Source organism: Podarcis erhardii (assembly GCF_964252035.2).
Source record: "Podarcis erhardii genome assembly, chromosome: 4".
Taxonomy (NCBI): Eukaryota; Metazoa; Chordata; class Lepidosauria; order Squamata; family Lacertidae; genus Podarcis; species Podarcis erhardii.
In genome coordinates, this window is record NC_138508.1 from 65,272,419 (window position 1) to 65,299,024 (window position 26,606).

General features: G+C 38.5%; 1 protein-coding gene across 1 annotated transcript in view; it reads right to left on the reverse strand.

Moving 5' to 3' along the window:
- PDK3 (pyruvate dehydrogenase kinase 3) overlaps positions 1-26,606 on the reverse strand; it is a 46,772-nt gene that overhangs the window by 9,755 nt on the left and 10,411 nt on the right. The window contains exons 2-8 of the mRNA XM_081858902.1: positions 15,684-15,825; positions 14,193-14,264; positions 8,990-9,174; positions 4,223-4,312; positions 2,761-2,838; positions 1,850-1,926; positions 598-699 (exon numbers count right to left, since the gene is read on the reverse strand). Coding sequence (XP_081715028.1) covers positions 598-699; positions 1,850-1,926; positions 2,761-2,838; positions 4,223-4,312; positions 8,990-9,174; positions 14,193-14,264; positions 15,684-15,825 — 746 coding nt within the window. The remainder of the gene's footprint in view (positions 1-597; positions 700-1,849; positions 1,927-2,760; positions 2,839-4,222; positions 4,313-8,989; positions 9,175-14,192; positions 14,265-15,683; positions 15,826-26,606) is intronic.

The following is a 26,606-nucleotide window of genomic DNA, read 5'->3' on the forward strand; positions in this document are numbered from 1 at the left end:
CTGTTCCAAATCTAAAAGGTTAGCTCCTCCTTGCTTTAAACTACACCAAAATTAAGTTTCCTTAGATTAGTAAACATTCTCCTGACTACAGAGTTGAAAGCACAGAGTGGGAGTGAATGATATGCCCCATGCAAGAGGTTCCTGCTCAATTCAGAGAGTAGCTAAGCACTATAAGGAAATGTGAAAGTTACTCTGAACTTCTAGTCAGAAGGACTGGAGTGGAGAGGATGGATTCCTTCCCAAGAGGAAAAAAAACACACCACCTCTCTGTAGCCTACTTAATAACTATCTGCAACAAGAGTCATAATAATCTTTGAAGTTCTCTCCCTCTTTGTAAACTAGGCCTCTGACAAAGTAGTTGTCAAACAAACACACAGCTCTTATCCCATTACCACATAAAACCAGTGCTTTTTTCCTGGGGGGACACAGGAATACGCACACCCTTAAACATTTTGTGAATCTAAGTTGGGCCTCATTGAGGAGCAGTATTTCAGTATGAGTAGGAAAATGAGAGTACCCCTAAACATATTTTTTTAAGAAAAAAAGCAGTGCTTTTCCCCAAGATGTTACAGCAAAAATTGTTTAGCAAATTTGTACCTTTATTGATAGATCTTCTTTACCCAAAGTGACTAAGGTTTTAACTGGTGGATAGCCTTCACTTTTACCCTCATATAACTCCACTGTAGCTCGCATTGAGTTCTGAAAAAGAAAAAGAAGTGTTAACCAGGCAGAGGGCCTTCTCAGCAGTGGCACCCTCCCATCAGATGTCAGGGAAATAAAGAATTGCACAACTTTTAGAAAACATCTGAAGGGAAGTTTTTTATGTCTGACATTTTGTTATTTTTTGTATTTTGCTGGAAGCTGCCCTGAGTGGCTGGGGAAACCTAGCCAGATGGGCAGGGTATAAACAATAGAATTATTATTAAAATTTCTGAAGCTTTTAATAAGCATTAAGCAACAATATTAGAAGATGTACAAACCTATGAGACCACTTTTAAATTTCTTTATTTAAAAATATACTAAATTCACATAAAATTTACACATAGGATTAATAAAAAAATAACATCTAACAAAGAAGTTGAGAAATGGTTTTGTAGTAAAGCTTCTTGTGGGTAATGGATAACCAGCATACAAAGCAAGCTGCCCCAACACTGTACTGAATGGCAAAACCTGCTGTGTATCAGTGGACTCGCAGAGCCCTGCAATGGCTTCAAAGTGTGTTCTTTTATTGGATATGTTCATTTGAGCTCAGTTGATTAATGTAAAATATAGATAGTAACAATCTGCATTGAGTGGCAGTAACGACAATGTTTGCTAGTATCAGTAACTGTTAAAACAGCCTCATCCCAGCAGACCCTACCTAAAATCACACATGGTAACAGTGTACAATAACGACTATCCTTCCCTATGAACAGATATGCAGTAGGTTTCATATGTAGCCACAGTTGTCACATAAAAATCGACTACTTGGGAGAATAAAACACTTGCCACCAAAGAACTGTGTCAGTCTTCTATCACTAATTTTACCTGTTTACATCTTCACTTTCTAAAACTTCACCTTCTTTATGAAAGGAGAAGAGACCCATAATGTATTACACAAATTTCCTGTTTTCAATTACAGATTTCGCCTAACACATGAACACTCTTTGGAAGAATACAAGGAAGAATGACATGTTATTCTTCTAAATCAAGGCCATTTGTGCACACAAGGATCACAGGTAACATTTTACACAAAAATGGGCAGATGCATCAATCTTTAAGACTATGCTTAGTCTCAGTATTTTTTCCAGTTCACTCAAAGAGGAGGCAAGCAAAATTAGCCTCCTTCCCATGAGACAATTCTACTTACCTTGAACAGTTCAAAAAGCATGTGAAACAGATGTGAGGGTACATAGACTACTTGAATAGGCTTGCCCGGTGCTTTAGCTAGAAAACAGAAACCATTTATATAACTGAAAATTCAATTTATGATGTCTGTAAATTACCATTTTCTAGCATAAGATATCATACTTTTTAATTTTTCTGATTTTTTCTTTTTTTACCTTTCTGATTCCTAGAAATATGAAACACCAAATATGTCAAGCCAGTGCAGAGTTGGTAGTCAAGACAGAGCACCTGCATGAACAAACCGAGAATGCTGCCCTATGCAATAGCCTTCACTTGCACACTTAGCTCATATTTTCCATGTTTAAAATAACTGTGGTGTCATCATATTTAGTTAATTACATTTTGTGATTTAAGAAGATCATGTGTCTCCATGACTGTAAACTCAATTACCAGAATATAAAGCGAAATCCACAAATGCAAGAGAGCTTTACACTTGTGTTTCCTGAACTGAAGCTTCCATGTGGCATGGTAAACTATATTTTAATAGGAGGGAAAGCTTGAAAAGCAGTTTGTAATATGGTAGAGGGATTTGTCACCAAAAAGCAAAACATTCATTTGGGCATGTTCAATCCTCTAACTGTCTAAAACCTCTTTGGATCTTAAACTCTGAGATGTATTTTTAAAAATCCACCTGCTGCAGTCTTACTAGCTACTTAAAAAAAAAAAGTGGCCAAAAAAAGTTGGAAAACAGAATGCAGTGTTTCTTTCCAACTTTCCCTTGCTTTGGCTATACCCATAACTTTGGCACAGCTCTTAAGTCAAAATGAATGTTGTGATTAAATTTTATAAAATAAAATAAAATAAAAGATCCTTAGAACGCGCAAAGCCCAGATAGTTATAAGAATGCTAAAAAGCAATGAACTTCAGTGTTACCATTGAATTCTTCAATTTCCAACTCGGGTGATACCAGATAATACTGTTCACACAACATCTTAGCTGTTGCAAAGGCATCTGTGAGTGAAGAAAACAAAAACTTATAGAATTATGCAGTAATGGCAATATACGTATATTCTGTACCTCCAGAAGCTATAATTTTTTCTTATTTTTTTAGATTTCTTATTTTGGTCCTGTGAGGACCAAACTACATATAAGTAATCAGATCCTCTGAGGTAAAAACAGGCTTCTAACTTAAATGGAGAAGCAGGAATGAAGAATGGGGAGTTATGCATCCTCCCTCTGTGTTATTTCTCAGATCAAAATTCTGCCCCCAAAGCTACTACTGGCTCCATGAGAGGAAAAATGCATGCCCCATTCACCTTAACCACACATTTAAAAAAAAACACATTCATTCCATTTTATTTACCCAAGGATAAATGAACAGCAACATAACTAATCCCTGCCAGAAGTGAGGCTCTACTTTTGCTCTGAAGCTTTAAGTCTGTTTTAAAACTCCAATAAATTTTATTTTCATGTTTTGCCAGTTCTACATAGAAGGCATGTACAAAGCAAAGCATGTAATGTATTCCCTAGATTTAAGGAAGTATTTTCAAATTCAGTTCTTTCACCCATTCCCAAAAAGTAATGGTTAACCATGCCATCTATTTTTTTAAAAAAACCTACTCCAGCAATTATTAACAATTTTAGAGACTGTGCACAAAAATGTAATTGGCATCTTTCACTATCTGGAAGTAGAATTTAGGGAGATGATTCGAGAAAGAGAGTTGTATGATATTAAGCATTTAAAGTACAGCTTCATAGTTGACAAACCTATTTGAGCAAGCAAATGCATACCCAGCTTGTTTCCAGCGCATAGTGAATGATAATAATAAAACTGCAAATAATTGGGTTTATTGGCTCCCATAAATATATCACATTGGAACAAAATATAAATAGAAAATTGAAGTAACTTCAGAAATGTCTTGAAGATATATTTTCTGTAACTTAACTATGCTATACCTCCATCTAGTGACAAGAAATATCAATACACTACAGAACAAGCTCTCTTCAATACCAATGGGTCTGTGCTATTTATTTGATTCATGTTTTTTAACATAAATAAATAACACGTCTCCTTCTGGAATTTCATGCTCCCTCCCTTTCTGGAACCAATTCTTTCCTTTCGCTTGTTAGTTTTAACCATGATTTAGTGTTACACCTGCATCACCACTGAATGGGACCCCCAAATTAACCAGAATTTTAAGTGAGTTTGCATATCTTGCTTTGGGAGAAGCCGATTACCCTTAACCATGGGTGGCATCAGTGCATATATAAAGCTTACAAGGAAAAGGAGAGGCTACTGACTGTTAGATGAGGGATTTACCATTAGAAATGGTTCAAGGCATTGCACATACACCTTGCAATCAAAGTTCCAAAAACAACTTGTGTTTACTCTTACCATCCACTACGTCAGCTACATTACACGTAGGATCAATACTTCCAATATGTTTGGGATGAGCAGGATTAGTGACCCCACCAAAAAGTAGTGCTAAAATGAGAGGAAAGGTAGATATTAATTGAAATAACATTTTGTAAACAATTAAAGGGTAATGGAATCTAATGGCGAGTAACACATCTTAAAGCTTTTAAAAGGCAAAAAATACTACTGCTATGCTGCATTTTGATCACAAAACTTTGCTTTTGATGGGTGTGAGATGGATATAAAAAACCCATCACCACCTAACATAGATAGGCAAGATGTGCATATGGCCATGTTTCCTGGTTTCCTTTTCTTTCATACTGATAAGCAGTAATTACCGTATTTTTCGCCCCATAGGGTGCACCGGCCCATAGGACGCACCTAGTTTTTTTTGGGTGAGATAAAGAAAAAAAATATTATTTCCCCCCCAGATTCCCCTGACCCCAGAACAGGCTGCTATCCGCAGCTAGCGACTAGCGGAGAGCTGCGCGAAGCCGGAAGCCTGGGGCGTGCTGAGCTCAGCGTGGCCCAAGTTTCTGGGTGCAGGCAAGCTCTCCGCTAGCAATGTTGAGCAAGATGTTCCCAAATAATTATTGCTAGTACTTTCTCCGCTTCCCAGACTGGGATTGCAGCAGCTGTCAGTCAATATTTTCTAGAGTTGAGCCATCTTAAAGCTTTTAAAAGGCAAAAAATACTACTGCTGTGCTGCATTTTGATAGCGGATAGCGGATAGCTTCCTGAAGCCTGGAGAGCGAGAGGGGTCGGTACGCACCAACCCCCCTCGCTCTCCAGGCTTCAGCGAAAGCCTGCATTCGCCCCATAGGACGCACACACATTTCCCCTTCATTTTTGGAGGGGAAAAAGTGCATCCTATAGGGTGAAAAATACGGTATATTTAATTATTTAATTATATTTAACTTAATTTAAAATAAATATGTAACTTACTTTTATTTTATTTTATTTTATTTTATTTTATTTTATTTTATTTTATTTTATTTTATTTTATTTTATTTTATTTTATTTTATTTTATTTTATTTTATTTTATTTTATTTTATTTTATTTTATTTTATTTTATTTTATTTTATTTTATTTTATTTTATTTTATTTTATTTTATTTTATTTTATTTTATTTATTACTGCCACACAGTGTAGCATAACATAACAAATCGAACTGGTTTCTGGGTCAACAGAGATTATCACCTTGTCCCCACTGCATGAACAAAAAGGGAGAAAGGGTGTAAAAGCATTCACAAAACTTGGGACTTTCACTTGGCTCAACTCTAGAAAATATTGACTGACAGCTGCTGCAATCCCAGTCTGGGAAGCGGAGAAAGTACTAGCAATAATTATTTGGGAACATCTTGCTCAACATTGCTAGCAGCCAATGGCTGCAGTCCTATATCCACTTATCTGAGAATAACCCCCACAGACTCATGTATAGCCTTGTGCTATAAGCTATACATAGCCAAAGAGAGACAAAGGGTAAAGGAATTATCTGAACATTATTCAGTAAACTGAATGTGAACTGCAGTGTATTCAAGAATACAACAAAATATACAATCTGGAATGGCAACATGTGCTTTAAAGTGTTCTTGTATATTATTACAAGAAAATTACCACTCTCTATGTGATGGTCTGCCTCCATCAGACTCATAGTTATTTTGGTATTTGGAAGCAGGGTTAGCTTTGCGCAATTCAGCATTTATGGAAGGATGTAAAAATTATTAATCTAGCCCCCAAATGCACAACTGTTACCAGGCCTGCTGCAATAGGACCTGTCACTCTTCACTAGCCCTATGTCTCACTAATTTCTGGCTGCCATTTGCTGCCACATGGCTCTAGGGCCTGTTCCAGTTAGCTATATTGTATTTCAGATCAAGGCTAGTCATAATTTTCTGTGAGTCCTTCCTCTGCATTTAACCTTCTTGCTTTCCACTTGAAAGCAAAGGAACAGGCTCAGCACTAAGTGGGATAGTGCTGGCTAGTGCTGATGGGAGCTGCAGTCCAAAACAGCAGGAGGGTGCCAGGTTGGCGAAAGCAGGGTCAATTGATTGGAAACATTTACAGCTGTTCAAACATCAGCAAACAAAAGCTATTTGCAATCACCACAGCAATACTGATAAGGGGAATGATTTGCACAGAATAACTTCAGCAGTTGAGGTCAAGTCCATAATGCATTTGAACAGACTGATATTAAGCAAATGCTACTTTTATAGCTGCAAAAAAATTGTTCCTTCTGTGCATTTGCTAACTAGACTGTGGGTGAGAGTTAGCTTAGTCACACTGACAAAACAATGAAGGCTAGATTTCCTTAACTGATAGGCGGTCAGATGCAACTCATAGTTTGTTTTTTCCACAGCCTGCTGAGAACTGACTTGGCACTCAGCTCTTGGAGACACCCTGCATGGCACTGCTCTCTGACTGATGCACAGGCTGCAATACTATTTCATGCCAAAGCAAGCACAGACATCCATTTAGTGTCCCTTTCTGACTTCGCCAGATAACAGATGCAGAAACCTGCCTTGTATCATTTTTTTTTAATCCATAACCTCAGTTATTTTCTGAGGAAACTGTTTTCCAGACTCCCTCACCCCACCCCAGTGTCAAGAAGCTAATAACAAAATATTCAGGAAAAGCCGGCTTGAGACAGGATGTTTCTTTTTCCCTTGCTCCAACACTGTCTTTCTCCTTATGCCAAATAAAACCCCAGTTCTTTCTCCCATCCCCCACTTATATCTGAGCTCCTTCATACCCAGATCCTTTTAAAAACTTAAGCAGCTCAAATGGTACAACAGCATGAAATGCTGCACACAACACGGTGAATGATACAAATTGTGTAAAGTTGTTCCAACTTCTTAAGTCTATTTGCTAGCCTAAATGTTTGATGGTTGGACAGCGTTCTCGAAGCTACAAACATGAGTCTGACCAGACTGCGAGAGGCAGTGGAAGATAGGAGTGCCTGGCGTGCTCTGGTCCATGGGGTCACGAAGAGTCGGACACGACTAAACGACTAAACAACAACAACAATGTTTGCCTTACAGTAGACAGAGTGGCATAGTAGTTAAGAGAAAGAGGAACTAACATTGGCCCCCCAGATGTTGTTGGTCTCCCATTAGCTTTAACCAGAATATCCAATGGTTAAGGGTGATGGGAGTTAGCTGCCCTTGAGTTAAGAGAGATGAGCTCGGACCCCGGAGATCTAGGTTCAAATCCCCACAGTCACAAAGCTCATTGGTTGGGTTGAGTTTGCCCCAGTCCCCGTACTGGACCTGGAAGGTTTTAACAATGCTTTTGGTTGGCATGCATACTTATGGTATGACAAAGTTAAGATCAATAAGGCCTTTAAGAACCATATTGTCAGGAAAGCAGTGTTTAATGTCTGGACAAAATATAAAGACTTATTGGAAAATAAAACCCCAAGGTGGCTTTCACCTCTGGAGGCTAAGGCCCGAAAAAGACCCAATATGGAGGCCAAATGGCCAAAATATTGGGAAATATTAGAAAAAGATGGAGACAATTGGAAATTGCAGAGTTTGGAGAAAATGAAGGATAAGGTGCGAGACTGGTTACATTATGCTCAGATTAAAGAAGTTTTTAAAAATGACAAAAAGTTAGGGTTCCAGGTGGAGAAATCGAAGTTAGAAACAGAATTGTTAGAACCAAAGACCAAGGTACTATCTAGAATGTATAACTTGCTGCTAAAATGGAATACACAAGACGAAATGGTTAAATCGGCTATGATAAAATGGGCACAGGACATTGGGCATAACATTATGTTTGAGGACTGGGAAAGGTTGTGGACCACTGGGCTGAACTTCACCGCATGTAATGCTCTGAAGGAAAATGTAATGAAAATGATATATAGATGGTACATGACCCCAGTTAAACTTGCCAAAATATACCATTCGTCTGATAATAAATGTTGGAAATGTAAAGAAAATGAAGGAACATTCTTTCACCTCTGGTGGACATGCCCTAAGGTGAAGGTCTTCTGGGAAATGATATATAATGAGCTGAAAAAGGTATTTAAGTATACCTTCACAAAGAAACCAGAGGCCTTCCTTCTGGGTATTGTCGGCCAGAAGGTGTTAAAGAAGGATCGAACATTTTTTATGTATGCAACAACGGCAGCAAGGATTCTCATCGCAAAAAACTGGAAAACTCAAGATCTACCCACACTGGAAGAGTGGCAGATGCAGCTGATGGACTATATGCAACTGGCCGAGATGACTGGCAGAATCCGTGATCTGGGAGAAGAGAAGATGGAGGAAGACTGGGAGAAATTCAAGATGTATCTACAAAAACATTGTAATTTGGTTGAATGTTAAGAAGGATGCTAGATTATAAAAAATTGGCCACCACTAAATTAGATTTAAATTTGATGATAAGTGAGACTAAAGAAAATATAAAATTTTTTGGAAGAAGTTCTAGATTATATTTGAATGAGTGGACATGAGATTGTAAACAAGTTGATAATTTGTTTGGAAAAAATTTTTAACGATGTAAATGGGAGCGGGAGACGTGAGGGAGTCCAAAGAAGTGATGAAATTGTTGTGATAGAAGTAAGATCGTTTATTATTTGTGCATTTATATTTAAAAACCTTAATAAATATTTATAAAAAAAAAAAAAGAGTTTGCCCCAGTCCCATTCTCTCAACCTAAACTACTTCACAGAACTATTGTGAGGATAAAGGAAGGGGTGGGAGGAAGACCAGCTTTTGATTAAATGGACAGCAGATACTTACTGTGCTGGTTAATCAGCATGCGGAACGAGATGCGGTTGGTGTAGAACCTATCTAGGAAATACTGGATGTTACTGCTGACAAAAGGGTCAAAGCCATATTTTTCTTTGTATTCAATCACTCCTTGGGCCATGGTAGGAACAACGTCATTGTGTCTGTTCCTGACTTTAATTAAGACATCTAAAAAGCTGGAGAGAGAGAGAAATCAGAAACAAGATGTGACAGTTAACTACAAAATCTGCATCTCAGATGACACCATTAAAATTCATTCAGAATACAAAACTTTCAGTACCATCACATTGTACTAAAATATTTGGCTGCAGATGAATATTAGATTGGCTATTTCATATCATCCTTTGAACATCTGCCTTCCTCACCTCTGCAACTCATGGCCTCAATCTCCTGTCCACTTTCCTTCCAATCTGCCCTTTTTAAAGATCACCTCTTGCATTCATATTCTTTTGAACTATTCCCTGTTCCAATCTGCATTAGGCCCCTATGCTTTTTTGGGTTTTAAGGCCTTCTCATTCCCCTTTACCTACTTCTTTTTTAAGCCCTTCTGCAGACTCACTTTTCATCTGCTCCGCCCCTCTATAGCACTAGAACAGTTCATCCAATCACTACCCAGAGCCTTTACCACAATATACCTTAGTACATCACATTGCAGATAGCATGCCAGAAAGTTCTATGTATTCCAAGAAAGCCAATCTGTTCATCAAGACCTGTTTAGAGCCATATGTGCATATTTTAAATTGTGCCACTGCTAAATGTTTTGCTCATGCAAGTCAAAACAAAATAAAATAGCTATTCATGCCTCATAGTTGCACCACCAACATTCTTCACTTTGTGTAAGGAGCTGGAAAAATGGGAGAGAGATGCTTCAAAACATATAATCTGATTAAACCTCCCAGATCCAGAAGGACTCCAAAAGAGCAGCTGCTGAAGTTTGACTGTTTCCAAATTTGGCAGCATCAATTACAATAAAGTTATGATGGTTATGTTTAAGACCAAGGGACAAATGAAGCACAAATTTCTCTTAATATCATTATAGTTGGGGGGCCCTCTTCATTTTCTTGAAACTATTGGAGGCCATCAAGTTTGGGTTTGTTGCAGAAGTAATTCTGCCTGATCTTCTATACCAACTAATCTTACACTAGTAGGCTGGGCCCCACAAGTGCATCACACTCTGTAGTGCTGTGCAGTGGGTATGGAACTAGAGTGGTCCAGGTCAGGGTGGATTCAAATCCCTGGTTGGTCATAAATGCTACTTTGAAAATGGAATGCAGTATACAAATAACATGTAAAAATGAGAGGCCTGCAGTAAGGGATACTGTCAAATAAATAACACTTATTTGTGCCATAAAAGTGAATGAAAGACTAAATATACTGGATAAACATTAACTACTGTTTATCTACAAGCAATTGTTTGAGCTGTAACTAACTGAGCATAAACAGCTGAAAACAAAACACCAGTTGATATTTGAAGTATCAGAAATTCACGTTTTCTTCCACTTTTATAATTTACAACACAACTATTTACTTAACATGATAAATGCATGAAAAAAAGAATAACAAAAGGAGAGAGTTGTGTTCAAGTCCATCTATAATACTAAGCCAACCTTTTTATAGGTAACATAAAGAACAGAAGGACACTATTTTACATATTAAATTGATCACAGTAGAACACACATAGCTCATTTAGGGAGGAAATACATAGAACATTAGGCCATCTATATAAAGATAGCAGGTGATCAATTAGTAAAAACTAGCATGGAACTCTTTCAAGAAGAAGAGATCTGAAAACAGAAACATGCTGTTTCCAAGTACCATAAAAATGTTCAATTTTTTTAAGTTACTGTGCATACAAGTATATTTAACTGCTATTACTACTTAAGGTTCCATACAAATATACCTGTAAACAGCAGCAGGTGCAAGTTTTATTTATTTCTTCCTCCCACCAGCACCTTAAAGGTCAAACACATAGCTTGTGAATCCAGTGCTGATTGCCTTTTCGTCTTCATAACCCCCATCCCCCCCCCCCGTTGAATAGGGTGGGCTGTCTGCTTTAGTTTCTTTCTTAAGTGCTTTCCATGTTTATGGAGTTAAAACTTTCGTTTCCCACTTTTTGCAATTATAAAGTGTAAAATTCACACTGTTCAAACAGCTGTTTTACATTGCAAAATAATACTCAGGTGACAAGGGTTGGATCCATGAGCCAGCCAACCAGCACTGTGCATAGCCCTGCTCCAAGAACATTGGAAAATGTCTTCTGGACTGAAAGAAGTGTCAATTAGCATTGCACAAATCCAACTCTGTTACAAACTAGAAAACAAGTTTCATCCAAAACTGATCCAGGGGAGAAGACTAAACATCTAGCCAACATGTGGTACACACACTACCAGAGTGGACTCACATCTAAAATTATCTATGGCTGTACACACCCCAACATTCATTTAGTACTGGTACTGTTAGAAGTTGTACGACACAGATTATAAAACTACTGAAGGTTTGGCTGTTCATCTAATCCATAATTATGGTGAGGGGGACAAGAGGGATTAATGAGTACATAATGATAAAAAAGTAGGGAGTATTAAATAGGAACCACATTTTACTATATTCTCAAATACCCAAGACAGTAATAATAAACACAAGATTCATTGCTTGTGCCACACAATCCAGTCCTTGGCTAAGCAATCAGCATTAGAATCTCAGCCTTTTTCTTTTCAACAGGAACCACACTTGAAAGTGGGGCAGATTGTGTGCTATGTATTTCTTTCCTCTTCCTGTTACCAAGGAAAAACAGGAAGGCGCCAAAAATCCAAATCTGTACAAATCTCCTTAAATTCATAGGTCTTCTCAGCAAGAATACCTGAAATCTAGCCTCCCAAGTGAAGCAGCATGGTTTCCTTTTGCAGGTCCAACTTGGCAGTGCTACCCTCATTTCCAATAATTACAAGTTTGAATATTCTAGTGACAATACTAAATATTTGTAAGGGGGGTTGGAATATGCTTGAGTCTATTATCTAAGTTACTTCCATTAACTATGCAAATTCCCACCCACATTTTTACCAGTTTTTCCCATTTTTCTTGTATCGGGAAGTTTTGCTAGTCTAGAGAGCTGCCATGATGTAAATATAACCTTTCCTATCAAGTAATAAAATCATGTCCATTTTCCTTGCAGGTACTTTTCTAACATACATTTCTGATTGTGAAAGAGTGCTCCTTTTTAAAAGGTATCTTCCTTGCCATTTTCGTATCTAATCAGCAATGCTTAAGTACCTCCGCAAATTCCTCATGCAGTTTTCAAATGATCCATTACTCTAAAAATAATAACTGAGAAATCTGAACAGTAACAACCTAATCCCAAACCTCAAAACCTTCAAATTGCACAAGGAGGGTTTTAACCTACTCACCTGGCTTGCTGATTGGACAAGCACTCCTTCTTGAAAATTATTTAATGCTTAAAAGCTTCAGCTAGATTAGATCCTGCTGATTCTATGAGGATCTGAGAGTTAAGGCCAGGAGAAGTCCATTTCTCTACTTCGCTGCTTCAAATGAAAAAATAATTCCCTTTTTTTGTTCATGAGATCTAAGTATTAAAGGGCATCCTACTCCTCTAACATGTAGAGAAGTGGCAAATAAAGATACAATATAACGAAATAAAGTTTGCTTTCCTGATTTTTGCTTTGTATTATATAGACTACCTTCTAAGAAAGGGTATGAAAAACACTCTCTTTTAGTAGAGGAAAAAATGGGTTTATTTTCAGGACTCCATTTCAACTTCAAGTATCATCAATGCGAATTTGTGCCATTTTATTCCTACATGTCCGCATATGATCTGCATGGGTGTCACACTGTCTCTAAACATAACCTTATTGTTTACCTTGACCTTTTGGTTATTTTGTGAACCATACCTGTCCAAATAAATGACAGGGCATGGCTTTGAAGTTCATCATATCTGATGTTAGATGACACAGAAGAAAATAAAATATTATTTGTGAACTATATATACTCTGAAATATGGATTCTGCACAGTGCCAGATTTATGTATAAGCTAAACAACCTATAGCCTAGTGCCCCACTCTCTTGGGGGCCCCCAAAAAATTTAAAGAAAAAAAATCTGGATGTACATTTCCAAAATGTAAGATAAAAAACAAATAAAATAAAACCTACATACAGCAACAGTGTTTTGTGTTGTGTAGTCTCCTATGATGTAAGCAATGGGCCCCGTCTGCTAGCCTGCTCCCTGAAATATCACTGGTTTGCTCATTTCTATATAAAGTGTGCCTACATTCTGCATGGACTGGTTGCATGGCAACATGTGCAAATGGCTTTAGGTACCTATTAGGTCCATAAATCACCATATAGCATATATTCAACACAAAAAAACAGTGACAAATTATTGTAGACAAAGGACAGCTGGACATATAAAGGGCCCCATTACCTTCAGTAGCTTAGGGCCTCATCAAACCTAAATCCAGCCCAGATTCTGCACTTGTTCAGAGCCCCAAAGCCAGTGGCGTAGCGTGGGTTGTCAGCACCCGGGGCAAGGCAAATAATTTGCGCCACCTAACCCGTGGATTTGCGCCCCCTAACCCGTGGATTTGCCCTAAACCCAGATGTTGCGCCCGGTGCGGCCGGCCCCCCCCTGCACCCCCCACGCTACGCCACTGCCCAAAGCTAATACTCTCATCATCGCCACAAAATAAAACCAATATTTTCCACTGCTTTTCAAAGACACAAATCCATTTCTTATGGGACTCCTGGTGTAATCTCATTTATCACAGGAAATACACTCTCTCTCTTAAAGTCACTTTGCCAGTTTAGCTGTACAAGCAATTGCAGAAGATGACTTCTAAGACGCATCCGGCTGAATATACAGTGCATTTCCTTTAGAAACAATGGCAGCATTTTTCTCCTTTTTTTATTAAGGGGAGGTTACAACTTAACATTTTGCCTTCACCTTAAACTATAGCAGGCTGGAAATAACAAACAGATACCTGATCAGTTCATTAGTATATAAAATACAGCATTATTAAGAAACTAAAAGTCTTTTTCAATATAGTTATTTGTTCTAATAAAAAAAAAGTTTTCATGAAACAACAGCAAACTTTGTGAACTAAAATTCTGATTTCATCTACATTACGGCAGAAGATCATTATACTGTTTCCACAGAATTGATTTGTTTGAAACAGTAGTCACTTACTTATCTAAAACATGTGGATCTTCAGGACTTTTATTTTCATATTCTAAAAGTTCAAGAAAGCTCTGCATATACCTGAAACACATAGGAAGAGTAAAATTAACGTAAAACCACCTAGCAAAAAAGCAAGAGGTAAGCTAGAATCTTAACTAATAATGACTTGAAACACTGGAAGGCATTAGAACCTACAAAAATTGTCAACTAAAGAATGTTAGGTTAAAATATCTTTGAAATATGATGCAGATATTGTAAATTTTGTCCAGCAAAAATTAAGTAAATTAAAGGATTACTATTTAAATACTTGAACTAACTGATTCAGATTTCAATTTATTCACTTGTACTTAAAAGTATTTTAGACATAGACCTGACACCAGAAACCATCTGAAAGTGGAAAACTGTAGAGTTATTTATAACATATGCACTGTGTAGAAAACAATGTAGATATGGTTTCATATAGCAGGAAATTCTACAGTTAATGCAAATCTTCTAAACCTGGAACGGTCCTCCAAGTCCCACCTCTCCTCTTTTATCAGAGCTTTGAAACATACTGCTCTGCAGGACTTTTTATAATTGACTTCTGCTGCTTTTATCCTAGATTCTTTGGGTTTGCAAGACATATTTTATCTTACTTTTAAGATTTGATTTTGTAAGCCACTATTGCTACAAAACAAAACGTCTATTAAAGAAATAAAAATAAGCTTATAATTTTCCACTCTTCTCAGTACAGTAAAGGGAAAACATTTTACATATTTTTATAGCATCTCTGCAAGAGAACATATCCCATTTAAGAAACAGACCAGGTCTAGCATCAAACTAACCTCAAATGCACTAGGTTTTCAGCGCACGACTTTTAATACCATCTCTAACCAAAAAGAAGCATTGGTATAATCCTATCTATACATGTCTAATTAGAAGAAAGTTCCATCAAGTTTAGTGAAACTTACCTTCAGTTAAATGTGCATAGGACTGGTGCCTAAGTAGGTGAAACCACATTTGTTCACATTAATCCCCATTAACGTCTCACCCATTTCTCCCTTCTCTCTCTAGAGTCTTTTAGATGTAGCTTATTAACAACACTTCCCCCTGCCACCATAGGTCTTCTTCATGGCCCAAAGAACTTCATGTACTGCAAAAACAACTTACTCAAAAATATACACAGACACGCCAAATTTAAATTTATTCTTAAGGATGTCATTTTTGCTATCCCAGAACAACTCATGAAAATGGAGGTGGAACATGTGAATTGAGAGAAAGGAAGAGGATTTGGAGCATGCAGATGGAGGAAGAGAAATTAGAGCTTGTGGGTAAGGAAGAAGTGGAATGTAGAAGGTAGAGGAAGACCCCTGGCATGTAGAATATGGAGCATAAACCCAATCACTGAATTCTTATATGTAAGCTTGCTACAGTTGCCTGAGCTGGGCAGCTAGATTATTTTGCTTGTAAAATTCACCATGTTCGGTTCATGTAGCTTTGTTGCCTGTTCTCTATACCTACCAGCTTTGGACTAGCTTAACTGAAGGTCTATTCAGCAAGTTGTCCGGCAGCAAGTTGACTTCTCTCATAGTGTTAGCAAGCCGCACAGGAAGTTCTTTCCGCAGGAACATATATGATGTTTTCTCACATGCATTATCACGTCCTATGGTTGAAAAGACAAACAGAATTTAGTTCCCCCACTCCCTCAGTCTTCAGACGTTCTTAGAATATGTAAACATGATGTAAAGAAAAAACTCCTTTATTTAGCCAGATGCTAGGTTTTGAGTGCAAGTTTCCTTCATGTTTACTAAATCTGAATTCAATATACAAACTACTTAACACCCACAGTAACCGCCAACACTGGCCTGATTGCACTAATCGAAGTGCATACTTGTATCTATCTGCTTATTATTTACCTAACTGTAGGCTAAACCATGGCAAAAGACCTAAAGATGGAAGCACATTTAGCAATCATATATACATCTTTTCAAAATACTTTTGCATCTAGCACATAAGTAAACTGAGTAACGAGATTGAATCCAATACTTTTGATTAATGTTCTTTTTTTATTTTTTTTATATAAATATTTATTAAAATTTTTGAATACAAATGCACAAATAATAAACAACCTTACTTATATCATAACGTGGTTTCATCACTTCTTTGGACTCCCTCACGTCTCCCGCTCCCATTTACATCGTAAAAAGGTTTTTCCAAGCAAATTATCAACTTGTTTAGGATCTTATATCCACTCATTTAAATATAATCTAGCAATTCTCCAAAAAAATTATGTTTTCTTTAATCTCACTTATCATCAAATTCAAATCTAATTTAGTGGTGGCCAATTTTTTATAATCTAGCATCCTTCTTAACATTCAACCAAATTGCAATGTTTTTGTAAATACGTCTTAAATTTCTTCCAGTCTTCCTCAATCCTCTCTTCTCCCAGGTCTCGGATTCTGCCAGTCATCTCGGCCAGTTGCATATAGTCCATCAGCTGCATCTGCCACTCTTCCAGTGTGGGTAGATCTTGAGTTTTCCAGTTTTTAGCGATGAGTATCCTTGCTGCCGTTGTTGCATACATAAAAAATGTTCGGTCCTTCTTTAGCACCTTCTGGCCGACAATACCCAGAAGGAAGGCCTCTGGTTTCTTAGTGAAGGTATACTTAAATACCTTTTTCAGCTCATTATATATCATTTCCCAGAAGGCCTTCACCTTATGGCATGTCCACCAGAGGTGAAAGAATATTCCTTCATTTTCTTTACATTTCCAACATTTATTATCAGACGAATGGTATATTTTGGCAAGTTTAACTGGGGTCATGTACCATCTATATATCATTTTCATTACATTTTCCTTCAGAGCATTACATGCGGTGAAGTTCAGCCCAGTGGTCCACAACGTTTCCCAGTCCTCAAACATAATGTTATGCCCAATGTCCTGTGCCCACTTTATCATGGCCGATTTAACCATTTCGTCTTGTGTATTCCATTTTAACAGCAAGTTATACATTCTAGATAGTACCTTAGTCTTTGGTTCTAACAATTCTGTTTCTAACTTCGATTTCTCCACCTGGAACCCTAACTTTTTGTCATTTTTAAAGACTTATTTAATCTGAGCGTAATGTAACCAGTCTCGCACTTTATCCTTCATTTTCTCCAAACTCTGCAATTTCCAATTGTCTCCATCTTTTTCTAATATTTCCCAATATTTTGGCTATTTGGCCTCCATATTGGGTCTTTTTCGGGCCTTAGCTTCCAGAGGCGAAAGCCACCTCGGAGTCTTGTTTTCCAATAAGTCTTTGTATTTTGTCCAGACATTAAATACTGCTTTCCTAACAATATGGTTCTTAAAGGCCTTATTGATCTTAACCTTGTCGTACCATAAGTATGCATGCCAACCAAAAGCATTGTTAAAACCTTCCAAATCCAGTACGTCAGTGTCTTCGAGAAGTAGCCAGTCTTTTAGCCAGCAGAAAGCTGCGGCTTCATAGTACAACTTTAAGTCTGGCAGGGCAAAGCCCCCTCTTTCTTTCGCGTCAGTTAATATCTTAAACTTAATTCTGGGCTTTTTGCCCTGCCAGACAAATTTAGAAATATCTTTCTGCCACTTCCGGAAGCACTCCGTCTTGTCCACAATCTGTAATGTTTGAAACAAAAATAACATTTTTGGCAATACATTCATCTTAATAGCAGCAATTCGGCCTAACAAAGAAAGCTTCAATTTTGTCCAACTGTCCAAGTCTCTCTTAATTTCAGTCCAACATTTTTCATAATTATCCTTAAATAGACTCAGATTTTTTGCTGTTATATTCACCCCTAGGTATTTTACTTTTTTAACCACAGTTAGTTCTGTTTCCCTCTGAAACCGTTCTGACTCTGTGTCTGTCAATTTTTTCCCCAGCACCTTGGTTTTCTGTTTGTTTAATTTAAATCCCGCTACCCGACCAAAGTCTTGTATCAGTTGCAATACTCTTTTCGTTCTAGATTCCGGCTCCTGCAAAGTCAAAACTAGGTCATCTGCAAAGGCTTTAAGTTTATATTGTTTCGCTCCGACCTGGATCCATTCCACCAACCGGTCCCCTCTGATCATATTCAAGAGCACCTCCAGAACCGAAATAAATAGCAGAGGGGAAATCGGGCAGCCTTGTCGCGTTCCTTTTTCAATTTTAAACTCTTCCATAACCACATTGTTAACTATCAATTTAGCCTTTTGTTCTGAATATATTGCATCAATCCCATTCTCAAAACCCCGTCCCACTCCCATTTCTTTTAGATTTCCCTTCATAAATTTCCAAGAGATATTATCAAAGGCCTTCTCCGCATCTATAAAAATTAACACTGCTTTTGTATTTATGTCTGCTTGCAAAAGTTCCAAAATGTCAATAATGTTCCTTGTATTAGCAAACATGTGTCTACCTGGGAGAAAGCCTGCTTGGTCTTTATGGATTACCTCGTTTAAAACTCTTTTAAATCTGCTTGCCAAAACGTCTGCAAATATTTTGTAATCCACATTTAAAAGGGAAATGGGACAATAGTTCTTGAGTTGTGTCTTTTCAGTTTCCAATTTTGGTATCAATGTGATGAAAGCTTCCTTCCACGATTCCGGCGCCCTCTTCCCCTCCATAATTTCGTTGCAGACCTCCATCATTGGTTGGATCAAGTAGTCTTTTAATGTCTTATAATACTTGGAGGTCAGGCCGTCTGGCCCTGGAGATTTGCCCAGTTGCATGTTCTGAATGGCTTGTTTAATCTCTTGTCGTGTTATTTTGTTATTCAGGATTGATCTGTTTTTTTGTGACAACTTTGTTAGTCCATTTCTTTCCCAAAATTGTTTAATCTCAACCTCGTCTTGCGGCCCTTGAGTATATAATTTTTTGAAATATCTCCGGAAACACTTTCTGATTTCCATGGGGTTCTGAATATTTCTTCCTTCAATTTCTAGATTTGTAACTGTATTTAATTTTTGTCTCTTCTTCAACTGCCACGCAAGCAGTTTCCCACATTTATTCGCCGATTCAAAAGTTTTTTGTTTCATTAATTTAATCTTCCACTCTATTTCCTGGTTTATCAGTTTAGAATATTGTGCTTGGTAAAGTTTAATTTCTCTCAGAATCGGCTGTGACTTCGGGTTTGATCTTAACTTCTTCTCCAATTCTTTGATTTTCTGCAGGATCTTGTCTTTCCTTTCATTTTGTGTCCTTTTCTTTACAGCGTTCTGTTGTATCAAGAACCCCCTCATCACAGCTTTGCTTGCATCCCATATAGTTTTTTTTTCCACCGTAGTGTTCATATTTATCTCGAAGTAGTCCTTCAAAGCTTTTGGGGCCTTCTTAATAATCTCCTGATCTCTAAACAAGTTGTCATTCATCTTCCATCTAAAGGAACCGGTTGGCAGTAGTGTCATGTCCATCTTCAGTGCATTATGGTCGGAGGAGGTCTTTGGGCAGATTTCCACTTTTCTGACCTTGGGTGCCAGACCTCTAGTTATCCATATTTGGTCGATTCTTGTCCAAGTCAGCTGGGCTTCAGAGAAGAATATTCCCTCTCTTCCCAGGGGGTTCTTAGTTCTCCAAATGTCAATCCAGTCCATATTGTCTGTCATTTCAAAAAAAGTCTTTGGTAGTCTGCCGTCTTTTGTAACATTTTGGTTTTGTGACTTATCCATGTTAGTCGATACGACCCCATTCATATCTCCCATCATAATGATGTTGTTGTAGTCCAGATAATCCACCATAATCTCATGCAACTTCTTGTAAAATTCCGATTTCCCGTCATTTGGTGCATAAATTCCTAATATCAAAATCTTTTCTCCTTGATGTTGTATCTCAATTGCTAGAATTCTTCCATATTCATCTTTAAATAAAAATTTAGGTGACAGGCTCTCTTTTGCATATATCACCACCCCTCGCTTCTTTACTCTGTCCGAAGATATAAATTCTTGACCAAGTCTTTTATTTATTAACACCTTTCTATGGAGCCTAGTCACATGTGTTTCTTGTAAGCAAATAATGTCCAATTGTTCTTTTTTTAATATATGAAAAATTTTCCTCCTTTTTTCCGGGATGTTACAACCATTAATGTTCCAACTCAAAAGTTGCAGAGACATCCTGAATAAATCTGGTTATTTTTCAGGGGGTGGTACCTTATTCACTGGATCTTCGAGATCCAAGGGTGCAGGTACCTCTGGTGTTTCAGGCCCTGGAAGTTGATCAATTCCTTTTTGAAGGTCCTCTCCGTATGCGTTCAGAAATTTATCTCTATCTTCCAATGTTCTAATTTTAATCTTCTTCCCTCTAAAGGTGAAAGATAATCCTTGGGGGAATTCCCACCTAAAGATGATTTGAGTTGTTCCTTAACAATCTTGTCAGCTCCAAATAGTCAGATCTGAGGTCCAACAGTTGTTTAGGAATGTCCTTGTAAATTTCAATTCTTTTGTCCGAAATGTCCAGTGACTTTCCGTAGTGTAGGCCCAGAATCTTGTCCCTTTCCTCCTTTGACCTCAATATTATCAAACAGTCTCTGGGCTTCTCCTTCCTTATAAGTCTTCCAAGCCTGAAAGCTGATACAATTTTAAAGTCCTTTTCCTCTAAGTTCCAAAATTTGGAAAATTCTTTAGTCAAAAACTCAGCTAGGTTGCCTTCTTCCACTTCTGGTATCGCCCTTATCCTTAAGTTACTCTCCCGGTTCCGCAGTTCTATCATAGAAAGGTAGGTCTGGTGTTCACCTACTTGTTTGCAGAGTGGTCTTACCTCTTGTTCTAAATTTCCAAGTTTTTGGCTGGTATCCTCAGCCAATTTCCGATTTTCCCCTGTAGCCTCCTTCAATTCTCCAATTGCTTGTGCATTCTGTGCTACTTGTCCAGTTAGTTTATTTAGACATTCTGTGTTTTGGTCAATTTTGTATGTTTGCTCATCAGCCTTTTTGTCCAAAGATTCCACTCTCTTATCCAAAGATTCCAATTTTTCAAAGATTTTCTCTAAAATAGAGGTACTTGCCCCTGAGGCCATATCTTCCAATTGTAATTCCTCAGTTTCTCCCTCCCCTGCCCGTGGCAGAGAAGCAGCTTCTTCCTCAGAAGGCAAAGTAGGCACAGATGATCTACGTGTCTGTGAGGCTGCGGTTAAAGTTGTTAAAGTTGTTTGTCTAGCTCTTCCTCTCCTTCTTGCGCCACTCATTCCAAAGTTATCTAAAAGTCAAGGTCAAGCTGAGTTGTTCCCATGAGAAAGCAACGGCCCAGATGGTAACAGTCAGACAGAGGGCCGGGAAAAGGAAAGTGAAATAAAAGTCACTGCTGTAAGTCCCAAATCCTCTAGGGGGAGTTTAAAATGTTTTTAGGGAAGAAATCAATTCCAATAAAATTAATAAAGTCAAATTTCAAAGTCCAGGGACCTTCAGTAAAAAGTTTCAGCAGAGTTAGAATTTAATATTTAACAGCAACAATGTTTCAAATAGTGCGTACTGGTAATCCAAATGCTTCAAAGTAACAAGTTCAGACTCTCTCAGATTGTTTCAAAGTTCAGATTCAAAGTATCCAAGTCTGCAAACTGACAGCTCAGTTACTCAGGCAGCTCCAGCACCTGGGTTTCTTACTTAAAATGTAGCTCCAATAGAAGAAAGGTATCACCATACAGCTAAAAAGCATAAAGTCCAGCACTTAAAGTCCTTATTCCACTTAAAATAAAGTTCAATGGGTGCTCAGATCAGTTAGGTTAAAAGATCTCTCTTTACCTCCACTCCTCCAGCTCTTTGCTTTGATGTTCAATGAGAGCGGAAGACGGACTTCCTGTTTTTCGTTGCTCCGCTTTCAGCCAAATTTCAGCCAAATTCAATGCTTTAAAGTCCCAAAATCCCAATGCTTTAAAGTCCCAAAATTATACAGGGTCTGTTATTACTCACGGGTTGTTACTTTCCAAATCCAAAATTTTCTCAGGAAGAAAGGTCAGCGCTCACCGGCAGCAGCAGCGCGGCTTCACTCCGATGGTTGCGAAACGACCCACAGCGCCGCTACCCCCTCCCCGTTCCGGAGCCCCTTACGGGGTTCCTTCAGCGATTCGGGGGTTGCTCCTGGCGCCCGCCGGGTCCCGAGGCCACAGGCTTTCACTGCCTGTGGATTTCCAGTCTGGGTCTCCGCTTCGCCGTAGCGGACGACCCATTCTCACCGGAGCTCCCTCTCCGCTGTTAGCAGAGGGCAGCCATTGCCGTTCGCGCCGCCTCCGGAAGTCCCGATTAATGTTCTTTTTTAAAAAGGGGGTTCTAAACGATGCATTAGTATTTTTATTATTCTTAAACATTTATTTTATTCAATTGTCTTTGGTATTTGGATCATTTTAGGAAGAGGCAGACCTATCTTTTTCCACTCATCTTTCTAACACAATGGTGGGTTGGTGTCACAATATATGTGTCTGTATCTGTATGTCTACATGTTCTGCTATAGAATAGATGTTTTGTGCTGAGTTCGAGGGTGAGCATGGCAGAGAAAAGAAACACTGGGCACTGTCCTGGTACGTTTAGGCACACTGGTCCAATTAAAATGTATGAAACTGATGGGCTTAACTGTGACCTTTATGCTCAATATTTTTAATGGGACTCTGGTGTGCTCGGCTTTGACCTCATTGCACCCTTACAGTACAATCCTATACAGACCTACTCATAAGTGGGGCTTATGCTCCGATAGGTGAGACAGGATTGCAACCTTCAATCTATAAACACTTTCAAATTAGCAGAAAGTTGGTAAAGGTTTATTCATTGTTACTTAGCAGAGCAACTTGGATGTTCTAGACAGTAGCCAACAGCCAGACATCAAGGCTTCAGACTAGAGACTACACATATTTTCATTCCTCTCACCCCCTCCCTAAGAGTAGACAACTCCACAGTAATATTCAAAAAGGCCAGGTAAACTCACAGACCTGTGTTTTACCTGTAATGAGCTGTCAGTATTCCACTTTAGGCAAGAGAAAGATTGCAAATGTGTTAGTCATGGTCACAAAAGACAACCGCCTGCAAAATGAACAAGTGCTGCAAGGTACTGATTAAGTTATGTTCATGCAGCCCAGGGAATAATGTTAAAAGCATTGCTATGCATATAATAACTAAGATTTGCAATTTGAAAAATCCTTAAGTGTAGTGCAACTGGCACAATCAAGGTCATACTTTTTAAGGCAGTCCCATTATAATCAGTTCAACAGCACATCATTCAGCATCTATTCGCAGATAATGTACATTGGCAGGATACAGCCCAATCAGATTCCACCCCCCCTTAAGTACTTAGTTTTTCTCACTCCTTTAAGGCACGCCTGACAATGGCTTGTTATAGCTTAGTAATTTTTTGTTTTAGATATGATCCTGCAAGTATTTATCGATGTATGTCTTTGCCTGTTCATCTGCATGCATGTACTTTTTTTTGGTAAATGTATTTTTGTCAAGAATTGGAAAACGACAGCCATTATCTGTCACATAATTAATCTGTAAAAACTGTTTAGGACCACTAGAACAATCTGCAATCATTTATTTTTGCTTTACTAGCACAGCTGACTTGGGACTCAACCAGCTATTCATCTGGTTAGACTGACCATTTCTGGCTACCACAAAGTGTCAAATTTTCATTCTACTTATTATTACAAGGCATAGGTCAGAAGATGCTGATTCCTCTCTACCAGAATTTCAAGTCTTCTAAACTTCAAGAAGTAATCTACCACCACCAAGGCAAAATCACTGTTGAGGACACAAGAGACACTGGCACTGAATCATCAAGGTTGGCTCAGACTGTGTGTGCATCACAAACAGTATCCATTAATATCTGCTGGCAACCACTACTCTCCATAATAGCCAGGAAAGGTCTCATGGAATCACTTGCAAAAGTAAATCTCCCCTTGCTTCCTTAACTGTTGAAAAGCATCACACCAGTATCAATGTTAAGGGCAGTTAATGCTAACCTGTCTTCCCTCTTAACAAGGATTTGAACCGATGGATTAAAACTGGTTACCAAACCCTTGTTAAGAGGAAACTAGTTAATACCAATGTAATGCTCTGCTGTTGTTAGGATCCATGGGGAAATATAGGGGGACTTTGCTCCTGAAAGAAGCTATATGACCCCTTCCACTTCTACTTAATTTCACCGTGGTTAAGGGATCCAAGCTGATAAGCCTGCACTAGTCCAAAGTGATTAAGACAACACTAAAACACTGGTATAGGGACGTGGGTGGTGCTGTGGGTTAAACCACAGAGCCTAGAGCTTGCCAATCAGAAGGTCGGTGGCTCGAATCCCCGCAACGGTGTGAGGTCCCGTTGCTCGGTCCCTGCTCCTGCCAACCTAGCAGTTCGAAAGCACGTCAAAGTGCGAGTAGGTAAATAGGGAAGGTAAACAGCATTTCCGTGCGCTGCTCTGGTTCACCAGAAGTGGCTTAGTCATGCTGGCCACATGACCCGGAAGCTGTACGCCGGCTCCCTTGGCCAATAAAGTGAGATGAGCACCGCAACCCGAGTCGCTCACGAATGGACCTAATGGTCAGGGGTCCTTTACCTTTACCTTTAAAACACTGGTATAAAAAAGGAAGATTGTTGAGCAAGTTATTCTAGTTACAGATGTATTCTAGTTACATAAACCTTATTTTTATTTATTTTGTTCACCTTTTCTATTTAGTCTGTGCTATAGAGTTCTACACAACTTTAAACGGAACTGCTCTCAAGAACATATGAGCTTAATATAACAGTAAGTGACTTATAGGTAGACTCCTAACTGAAATAAACAGGGTCAAAAATAGCCCCCAGCTGAACTCTATTAAACAGCCAGTTTACACCCTTCAATGTGAGAACTTATGCCCTGTAGTTACAGATTCAGTTAACCAGTTGCAGGTGGTTCGGTTTTTTAAGCTGTTCAAAAAGAAACCAAGTAAAAATATAACCTCAAGTAACCTGGAGCAAGAAGTGAGATGGCACAACATTTTTGCCCCATCTGCCTTTAGACTAAGCAGTACACAACAAGATGGAAAGTTATCTACCATCCTGCACGTACTTGAGGCTTAACTACATGTTATCAATGAGATCTATGACTGGATCTTCCAATACAGGTACTGTTATTTTTACTCTGAAGGAGCCATGGAGGGAAGCCTTCAAATGGGAACATAGCAACTTCAGAGGAGAGAGCAAAATTTTAAATCAGGAAAACTGTGTATGGGAAGGAAAAAAATCACTCCCTTACCTCTCTGATCGAACTCTGCCCCAGATAAAAGTAAAAATAAAGAAGTTCAGTGATCCAGTCACAGACATCCTTCTTAATGTGAAACTTATTCCTAACAATAAATTGTCTCACATGCTTCTTTATAAAGAGTCTACATCATTTTTCCACCTTTGGCCCTCCAGATGTTGCTGGCCTACAACTTCCATCATGCTTGCTGTGGCTGAGGGGAGTTGTGGTTCAGAAACATCTAGGGCCAAAGGCTCTCCATACCTGCTTTATAGGTCAGCCTATGTGTCCCTCTTGCCCAGTAATGCTGCCTACTCCAGCCATCACCAACCAGGTGTCCTCCAGATGTTTTAGAACTGCATGCCGCTGTACTAGCAGGGGCCGAGATGGTAAACCATGGTTTGTTCATATTAACTTTTGCTTGTTTTCATATCTAGTTCAAACCTGCCCCAGTCAACTAAGCATGGTTTCTTTAAGGCCAACACAGTTGGACCCATAGTTTTAAAGGTTGTGAATCTCAGCTTGCATTAATCATTATGTCCAAACTCAGTAACCTGGCTTAATGCTTATGTTTTTTATTGCTCCACTTCAAGTCACCCCCTGGCCTGGTTACAGACACACAAGAAGATGGGTAGCTGAAAAACGAAAGTGTTTATGCAGCCAAGAGTCTCCAGCTGACACTTTCATACACCTCCCCATTCTTTAATCAGCCTGGAAACAGGTTCTTTTCCCTGCCCACCTCCTTGCTGACAAGCTTTCAGAGAAGATCAGATCTTTTCAAGCTACTAAACTCAGGCTTTTCTAAATCATTGGCACATTCTTAAATCTACTCATATCCTAGGACTTTTGTGACAACAATTACAGGACTGATGTTGCAACAAAAAATAGTAAAACATGCAGAAATAAAGAGGTCACTGCTCTATGGTTACTAGAGTTGAATAGTTTTAAGAGTTTAATCTAGATAAAACTATTAGTCTAGATCAGGCTTCCTCAAACTCGGCCCTACAGATGTTTTGAGACTACAGTTCCCATCATCCCTGACCACTGGTCCTGCTAGCTAGGGATCATGGGAGTTGTAGGTCAAAAACATCTGGAGGGCTGAGTTTGAGGAAGAATGATCTAGATAATACTACTGAAAAACATATGATAAAAAAATAAAACTTCAGTGCTGACTTTGGGAACTAAAACTGCTAGCAATTGCTTTTAGCAATTCTCACATATATAAGTAGCACTGTAGACAGGGTTTGGCATCTATATTT